The sequence below is a fragment of the Solanum lycopersicum genome, chromosome 6, assembly GCF_036512215.1.
Source record: "Solanum lycopersicum chromosome 6, SLM_r2.1".
Taxonomy (NCBI): Eukaryota; Viridiplantae; Streptophyta; class Magnoliopsida; order Solanales; family Solanaceae; genus Solanum; species Solanum lycopersicum.
In genome coordinates, this window is record NC_090805.1 from 36,933,973 (window position 1) to 36,943,998 (window position 10,026).

The 10,026-nt window shown below is 34.4% G+C and overlaps 1 protein-coding gene across 1 annotated transcript; it reads right to left on the reverse strand.

Moving 5' to 3' along the window:
• Positions 1 to 870: 870 nt before the first annotated feature.
• LOC101247829 (uncharacterized) lies at positions 871 to 6,713 on the reverse strand. Its single transcript, XM_004240872.5, has 9 exons — positions 6,190 to 6,713; positions 5,762 to 5,798; positions 5,603 to 5,681; positions 5,483 to 5,528; positions 5,137 to 5,235; positions 3,615 to 3,683; positions 3,166 to 3,544; positions 2,926 to 3,077; positions 871 to 2,085 (listed from the first exon to the last, which is right to left on the reverse strand). Exons 1-9 carry the CDS (start codon positions 6,574 to 6,576, stop codon positions 1,252 to 1,254), a joined length of 2,082 nt encoding a protein of 693 aa, XP_004240920.1. The 5' UTR covers positions 6,577 to 6,713; the 3' UTR covers positions 871 to 1,251.
• Between the last annotated feature and the right edge of the window lie 3,313 nt (positions 6,714 to 10,026).

A 10,026-nucleotide genomic window follows, 5' to 3' on the forward strand; every position in this document is an offset into this window, starting at 1 on the left:
TCTCTACCTTCAAGTTTTATTTGTCAGATTTCTTAGCTAAAAAACTTTACATTATCAGAAGTCTATGAAAATATCTAGTTTTGTGTCCTCCCTCTCATAACCATAAAAACACATATTCTATTCACGAATCAAAATATCAATCTGTTCAAAACCATTTATCGTATGAGACAAATTATTGATGAAAATTCACAACATATCAATTTGTAAAATAGTGTTTTTTTCATGTACTATAAACTTTAAAGTTCACCATCTCGTCTAAAGTTTGGCATTTAAAACGATTGTAGTTTAATTGGTGTTTTATTATTAGGGAATTGTATGATTTTGGCGCAAAAATATTTATTTTATAGATGACTATACTATAGTGCAAGTCATTATAATTACAAAAGAGAAAGGTAACAGCAACATTACACCACATTGAACACCAATTTATTTTTACATAAGAATTGATAATAACACCAACTCAACAAATCTACACCATTTTTATCCATATTGACAATTGTTAAACATATTCAATCATTCTTATGGTGAATTATATTACTAAGACCAATGTTGTACTACAATGCACACCATTTTATATATTTATGTATTGAAAATGTTATAAAGAATGTTATCTCGTATAATAAGACTTGCCTCCCAATTCGATGAACACATTAATATTTTAATTGATAATCAAATATGTCGCGAGTGACCGATGCCCATTAATAGTTATTTTGTGATTTGGCAAAACAGAGCAATCACTATAGACTATTTTTTTTTTTGTATGAATTAATCGTTAATAGCATTTTGTCTGTTATTCTTAATTGTTATAGTTATAAATTAATTTGAAATTGCTACCGATGATAAACCACATTGTACACCATACAAACAAACTTGACGATACTAAAGAGTTAGTACATACTTTATTCGATTTTGTTGCTATGCATTGTAGGGTCGTAATATATAGACCAAAATCAACTTTTTGAAAAGAAGCCAAAAAGCATATTTTCCCTGATTAGCTACCTATTGGTTTTTTGCCAAAATATTTGGGAGGTCCTACTTGCAGTATCAACTGCCTATATTCCACACCCAATTATCTGTTTGAATCATGGGTTCAAATTCTCAAAATGTTGTTACATACCAATTCCCTAGTTTCAATCTAAAAATTGGATACATAATCTGTACATCCATTTTCCTAGTTCCCCTACCATGATTTAGGTTAACAAGAATAATCTACTTCACCTGATTCAAATGCAGAAAGGGCCGATGAATAAGTTAGAGCTGCAATGCTAAATCTGGCTGCTGCGGAGATCCAACTCGTAAACTAGAACTAGGGGAGCTTGAAGTTTGGACTTTGACATTCAGGTCTGGCGGATGCGGAAGAGATACCCTATACTGCCCTGCAGATACAGAAGCAGGTTGAGAATCTCCAGAAAGCCTCAAATTCTGCTCTAAATTCCCAGAATGCAATGTAGTCCAGCTTTCTCGTAAACTGTTCTCCAGAGAGGAGACACGATTTGAAGGTGACTGATGAGAGGATGAAACATCTCTTTTAGGAATAGTTCCAACCATTTGACCACCAGGCCTTGAGGCGGCCTCTTGTACGTTCGGTTCGCCCTTAGACATGGACAGCCTTTTTACCTCCATTTGCGCAGACAAATCATACCCTATCATACCATTGAACCCATTTCTTGGGTTTGCAGAAGGTTTCTGCTTAGCCTGGGAGTTAGATGGAGGAATTGCACACGAAAAATCACCACTAGCCTCTGCTACATCGTCATTTTGGCTGTTCAATGTCTTACCAGCTTCAACATTTCCATCAGTAGGCCTGCATATGACAGCAGAACCTACACCCCGGATAGATGGTATAACGGTTCTAGAAGAATGGTGATCAGCTGCCAAGCAATCTGATGATTTGTTCTGAGATGAAAAAGTTGACGATAATGTTGATCCTCCACCTTCTCCTACCCATCCAGGACCAAACTTTACTTCAGCAGGTAAAACAGTTTCTAACTTCTTAGAAGCTACTTTCCAGACAACTGGCCCAAGATCTGCAGCAAATCTGGCAAGGCTTCTAGCGTATGCATGCTGCTCAATGTGAACACCAACCTGCATTATAGTCAGATTAGTCTTGGTTGCGTAAGACAGCATCAAAGATAATCACACACAATCACAAGAAAAAAAAGGCATCTTATTTTCTTTCAGGGATGGCGAGACAAGGTAATGTGCAAAGAGTGACAATACACCAGTGACCAGACTGATTACTGCAATTTTTCCCACTCTTTGATTGCATTGATGGGAGGGATCAGCCCTAAAAAGTGTTTAGAAGGTCCAGCATGAGACTTTTAATACTTCACAGCAGAATCATTAGTGAAGCAAATTAATGTTTGCCTATCTAATATAGTGCACTAAAAACACGAACTTTATCTTGCAGTACAGTAGATATACCTACAAGCAACATACAGGTGGAAAGGCCTGTTTTTCTCCATTTTCATTGAAGTCAAATCTTAGAAGGTTGTGTTTTTATCATTTTTTGATAGGTAGTCTTAGAAGATAATGTGTACCGGAAATGCAAAATAATAATTTTTAAAACTCGACAGCAGCAGCATAGTATTTCCTGAAAGGCATTGCACAACTATTAAAAAAAACAGTGAGAACATCCACAACACCGTGCAGTCGTTGAGAGAAGGGAGAAAAAAAAAAAGGTGAGAAAGAACGAGAAAGAAAGGCAACATAAGCCACAAGGGTATTTCGTCTAGTGGTAAGAGCACAACATAGGATGTTTAGGTCGAGTGTCTCACAGGTTTGAACCTTAACACAGACAAAAAGCCTGGTATTTAAGTGGAGAAGGGTAGAGGGTGGGCCCATCATCCACCGATTTTCAAACCCTGTGCCCGGCTGTTGAATTTCTCGTTATTAAAAAAAATAACATAGGCTTAAAGTACATACTGCCATTAACCGCTTTAGGTCATCAGCATTCCACAACAAAGATGGCTCACTACAAGAAGCTGACTGATGGAATAGTTGGTATGTGTCACGCCTGTTTTCATCAACTGAAAAATGTTTCTTTCCATACTTCATATCAGCCCTCAAAATAGAAGCTGCACATAACAAAACAATCAACTTTTCTCAACAAAATAGAAAAACAAGCGATTGCAGAAAAACAAAAAAGAGATGTAAGGTATAAACCTGGAAACTCATTCCAATCAACCAACCATTCAGAATAAGTTTCACCACGAGAGCGATATGTGGAGGATATATCAGCAGAACGGAACTTATAAAGCATAGGTCCCTTTCTTAGATTGTAAGAATTAGATCCACCGACTTTTTCCTCTCCACTAGCAAGAGTGGCGCCTGAAGAAATCTCAGGAGCAATACAATCAATAGGTGAACCCTCAATAGACATTTTTAGGTTTTTGCTTTGGGGTGGAGAACTCTCTTCAGACTTCTTAAGATTTTTGCTTGGGGGCCGGCCTCTTCGAACAACCTTAGGTTGCAGTTCACCATCCTCCCCTTCATGCCTCAAATTATTGAAATCTCTTTTTGCCAGATCTTGAATAGACCTTGCCTAAAAAGCAATGTGTTCAGGAAATAATGGAAGCAAAAAAAAAAATGGAAGCAGACAGGCTAATGCGCACCTGCCGAAAGTAAACAGTATCTGGGGCATTATATTGCATTGCATTTGAACATATTAAGAAGACATCAGCCTGCATGAGCCAACATTGTGCCATAGGTCAGCATCAAATTTCAACTGTTTACCACTCCAGCAGCATTTCTTAGGACACACAACCCCACCAAAAATAGGACATATGATATTAAAAAAAACTAATTGTACCAATAGAAGTATCAAGAAGCGAAAATAAGCAGAAACCTAACATAATTTTTGTTAAACGAAATGGGAAATTAGACACCATGACTAAACAAACAATAGAACAACATCTGAAGGTTTATAATGACAGTGCATTTGGGTACATTTACATCTCCTTAAGCATACCTTCCCCAAATGCATCATAAATTATGGAATTTGACACCTGCATATTTATCGTATTCTTTAAACTCCTTTATATTGATGCCTCTTTTGCTGCTTCTATTTTTCATCTTTAGAATTAATTTTCAATTCTAGACTAGGGTGTTTGGATTGACTTAAAAGTTGGTCAAACCTACTTTTAAGACAATTTTGACTTCTGGAAGTGTTAGGCAAATAAAAATAACTTAAGATAAGTCAAAAATGACATAAAATAAGTTTAAAAGTGTTTGACAAGGAGAAAAATGACTTAACATAAGTCTAAAATGATTTAATATAAGTCAAAGACCAAAAGTTGGTCTCCACCTACTTTTTATTTTTTGACAATTTGACTTTTTATTTTCGACTTAAAAGCTAGTTCTTGTAAGCCAATCCAAACAGGCTCTGAAAGTATATATGCCAAAGAACCACTAAAGACAACAATGGTAATTTTACTTAACAACAACAACCAAGAAAGAAAGATGATCATGAGGATAAGTCTTGAATTCTAAACCAACTAAAGATAATAAGTATATGAAATCAGTAGTGCATGAAAGGCTGATAAGGCCAAGAGGAAGACAATGAAATTCAACAGCTTCAGCTTTACTGAAAGCAAATCAAACAAAAAAGTCTTACTGTCATGGCTTCTTTTATTTAGAAAACACTGTTAACAACTACTGTAGCAGTGTAGCCTTGAGAATTAGCCTGGACTCTGGACACAAGGATCCAAAATCAGGGGACTCTAATGGCTATGTAGGTCAGACATCTTGCCAACACTCCTAAGCTTTAACAAATAACCAACAGAGCAAATATCAAACTGATATATTCAAGAATATTGGTCCTCCCTTAACCATTGTAAGTTTGCATGGTCACGAAATTTTTAAAATGATAAAACAAAAATAAATATCACCAAATCGGACCTTAAAACAGGAAACTGTAACCTAAAAAGAATTTTGTGCTTAACTTAACGTGCAGTCAGCATTATGCTACAAAAGGCAATAGAAAACATCAGCAAACAGGTGAATCTACAAGTTTGCATATTAAAATATTAATAGCCGTAACTGTCTCCAAAGTAAGCCATGGAGTGTCAGTGTTAAGTTGAATCCACAACTACTACAAATAGAATACACTCGACCATTGAGTAATCCTTTACCGACCTCTAACTCCTCCAGGTTTGAGTAGAGTCGTCCATCAAGTTTCTTCCTCACGGTTCCAAAATCCATAGGATGTTTTATAATCTCATGATAATCAGGTATCTGCAAAGAGACTATTTCAGTATCTACTAAAAATACAATTAAATGTGTCTCTTGCAAAAGAATACGTCGTCATGATCAACAGGCTCAGAGAATACACCACAACTATTTCAGTATCTACTAAAAATACAATTAAATGTGTCTCTTGCAAAAGAATACGTCGTCATGATCAACAGGCTCAGAGAATACACCACAGCTATTTCAGTATCCACTAAAAATACAATTAAATGTGTCTCTGCAAAAAGAGTACCTCGTCAGGATCAACAGGCTCGGAGAATACACCATAAGTGTCCTTCCTGCATTTAAACATAGAAAGAATTTAAGATAAGGAAGAAATAAAAAGAAGGTGAAAAAATTCTAAAAATCTTACTTTTGAAGTCTGTCAAGTATGAACACCAACAACTTTTTGTCTGGCAAAGGTGTTGTGGGGCCGGACACCAATGGCGACCCTAACCAACAATAAACAGATTTTAAAAACAATAACTGGGAATTCGAAACAAAAATTCGTGAAAATAGTTCGAATTTGCACCATTTGATGTGTCCGTCGCTTTCGAAAGCTTTTCCTCCTGCAAAATTCAATTTGTTTTACTAAATCAACACTCAAATGAAGTTTCCACAAAAAGCAAAATACATAGGCGACTTTTGAAAATGAAAGAAGAAAAATAAGCAACTGGAAGTAACAAAGGTTCAGTTAATTACTTTCTAAAATTTCGAAAATACATTGAAATCAAAGAGCAGCGACTCAGTCAAAACACATTAGATCTTTAAAATCACCAGAAAAAAAAAAAAGGAACGTTGAAGTTAGGCGCTAAATCCAAAAAATAAAATAAAATTGGATCACATAAACATGAGAAATTTCCAAAAAAAATTGCGATTTTTTTCAAAAATAGAAGGAACATTTATTGACTCAATAAATTTAGATTTTTAAAAACAGCAAAAAGCTCCAAATTTCACCACCTGATCAGCAACAACGTCGTCAGATCTGGGATCCACGGAATCGATTTTCCTTCTCTTAGCATTAACAGACGCGTCGTGGTTATCACCTTCGGAATCAGAAAGTGAATTGGCAGAAGACGAATCTTGTACGAAATGTTGTTGATTTGATTCCGGCAAACGCACAACTAATTTGACTTTCTTCTCTTTTCTTTCGTCATCGTCGTCGATGAAGTCTTCTGGCGGAGAATTCGAGTTCGGATTAGGGTTCCGGCGATTGGATCGACGGGAAGGGGTAGAAATGGAGAGTTTATTATCACGTTCATGGAGATCTGAAAGAGATGGACGGCCTTTCTTCTTCTTCCTCTTCATTTCAGTCGGCGCTGCTGTGGTGGTTGCTACCTTACCCATTTCTCTCTCTGTCTCTCTCTACAAAAACTAAACGTTGATTATTTTTTTTCCTAATTTTTTGTTTTATTTTATTTTTTATACGGGGTTAATACTCACGGAGTTATGGGGTCACTATTTGAATTGAATTAATGCAAGCATTCATAAGTTATGATAGAATTTAAGAGAGAAAATTATATCATCAAACTTTCACAAAAATGATACTTATGTTATTACTTAAAATTTAATTTATTTATGTCATTTTTATTTAGAAATTCCTTTACCTATTGTTGTAAAATATAATTAATATACTACAAACAATATAAATAAGATCTATGGAGAGTACGATATAAAGATCATCTTATTTAAATGTCTTCACGTCTTATGTGTGTGTTTTCAGAGGTGAAAAAACAATCCTATTTATAGGATGAGAAATCACTCCAAAATCACTACATTAAATGTCATGATAATAGATATATTTTTATCCTAAAAGGTTTATAGAAATTAGGTAATATGAATAAGTAGTTTATGTATTAATTCAATGGACAATTCACCTATTCGATGAATTTATAACACTACCCCTAAGATGTTCGTAACACTCCTGCTCTTCCATTCAACACCTACACTTGACAATCAGTAACACAATGACACATCGTTATAAACTTCTTTCTAGTTAAAGCATAACCTAACTCATTATGATTCGTAACTATTTCTCTATCATCTATCATGAAATCTACACAAACTTGTCATTTCTCAGTCTACCCATAAAGAAAAACTCTTCATTAACAATTTATCGGTACATAACTGCAACAACATAATTTCCCTTGTCACTGTCTTGTTTCTTTGAGTACTATACCTCTTCATTCATCATTCTAACTCTGGGCACTTTTACTATTACTATACATAACATTGTAAGTCATATTATCGTTCTGATGTAAATACTGTCCAAGCTCTACAAAACACCTCCTCATAATGGTCTCAATTGAAACCAGGTTTAGAGAAGAGAGTCTGGAAATACATTTTGTTTTTAGCTCGAACGCATGATTTATATAAATAAGAGTGCATTCTTTAGAAATTGAACACTTAAACTCACTTACGGGCTTCTCTCAAGCCCCTTTGCAGTCTCATGACTTTCTCAAGATTTTTTTTATTGAGAGTATTTCATCGATAGGGATCTGAATTTGCTTTTCAAGTACTCTGAGTATGAGGTGTAGTCGAATGAATAAGAGAATGCACGAGTTTGAATAATTTCCCTATGACACGGTTTTATCACGATTTAGAGTATGAAAGAAGGAAAATTTTTTAAAAATGTTTATAGTCCTCCATTTATAGAAGTGGGTCTCTCACAACCATAAATAAAAGCCTACTTGACATGGCTTCATAGACACCTTAGGACACTTGTAGTTTGTGCTCTGATATCAAGTTTGTTACGATCCAAGCCTATACCATAGACGTGGTCGGCACTCGAGAATCATTGATGGTTCCCGAGTGAACCGTCATCCTTGTTCACTACAAGCAAAAGACTAACTTGAGCATGAATAAGTATCAAATTTAAAGAAACGTTTTTAAATAAATATCCTAAAGAAAGACTCACCAAAATTGACAAGGATGAAGCCTCTGATGTATACAAGGATGAAGCCTCTAATATATACAAGGATGAGTGTTGGGACAAGATCCGTGAATCCTCAAAAGAACTACTTGTAACAACTCATAAAAATTGGAGTCCTCCAGATCCAATGAGTCTTACTCAAAAGCTAATGAAATGATCTCAACAGACGAATCCTAAAAACATGTATCTACATCATCAAAAGATGTAGGTTGAATCACATCAGTACATTGAAAGTATGAATATGCAATATAGCTAAACAAAAAATAATTGAATGAAGCGATTCTAGTAGATATAGAAATACACTCAACTAGATGTAAAGAAATAAAGAAGTGAAACCATTAGAATTTTACAAAATACGTACTCATTCTCTGAACTCAACTTCCTAAGTAATATAATAAAAATACACTTTTAACTCTATTTGAGATATTCTCTAACGACAATCATCTATATGAGTTACTTGATGATACATTGTCGCCCACGTTATCAGGATTGTCTTATACCTTGCTGGAGTATAGAACACCTCAACCAAGTGGAACCACTAATCTATGCTTAAAAAGCAATAAGGAATCATCTAAAAAGTATGACCTTTTAACGATGTTGGCGTACATGGCTTATGAGGACTTTGAGTTGTCTGAATTCGTCCCTATATCAGTGCTCAATACTACTCCCAGTAATATATACTCATGCTCATATTTTTTTAAAAGCATAACTCTTCCTCTAATTTTGAGATAATTGCTCAAACTACCTTTTTAAAAGAGGTAACTTCTCTTGAAATATCTTTTGAACTCAGAACTCATTTAGAAATTCGATTTCTTTTATATCAATGTAAAAATTGATACCTCTGAAAATACATAGTCCTGTTATACCCTTACTCACTTCATACTTGAAAACTCTTTCTCACTTCATACTTGAAAACTCTTTCTCAAAAACATATCAAAAATTATATTTTTAATATAATCATTGATGACTCGGGAAGTCATACTACATAAACATTGATGGTATATCTAGATATCATACTACTCATATATTGATGGCATAAACGGTTGTTATACTAATCATGTTTTAGAAACTTTTTTCTCAAAACTCATCTTAACTTTCTCAAAGCTTAGTTTAAGAACTCAAGTGTTGGCTTCAAAAGCTTTTCAAAAATTTATAACTCAAATCATAGGTTTTATTTGCAATTATGGACATGAACGACTCAACTCAGGAATCTTAATAGCAATAAGAATACTCAAGATTCAATGATTCAAGGACTCAAGAACTCAAAACTCATAACTCAACGATATTTATCCTCTCAAAAATACTTAATTCATAGGGTTCATGCTGAAAAATAGACATGAACGAATCAACTCAAGAATTTTATTGCATAACATATAGCAATTCAATAATTAGGAATAAAATTTCAAAAAGAAACAAGAACTCAAATCAACTTATCTTAAGAGATAGAATCCTAGAATATTACTCTTTTACTAATTTAAAAGTAGATGCAAGGTGTGAGGACGAACTAGTCCAACAATATGATAGTCTTACATACCTCGAAGAACAAGTATCTTGAAGAAGAACTTGATGAGAAGCCTTGAAACCCTTACATGAAGGTTACAATCAAGAATTCCTTTCTTGAGATTTCTTGAATTAGTTGCTGAAACTCTATGTCCAAGAATTATGATTTTCATTAGTGATTCATAATTGTATGAAGGAATTTGAGTTGGAAAGAATAGAATTATTGAAGGAAGACTTAGAATCTTGAAAAAGATTAAAAGAATCTTGAATGAAGCCATCTACTTTGATTTTTCCTTGATATTTTGTCTTAGGGTTTGAGAGAGAAGAAAATGATGGATCAAGAGATACAAATATGATTGTTTTGG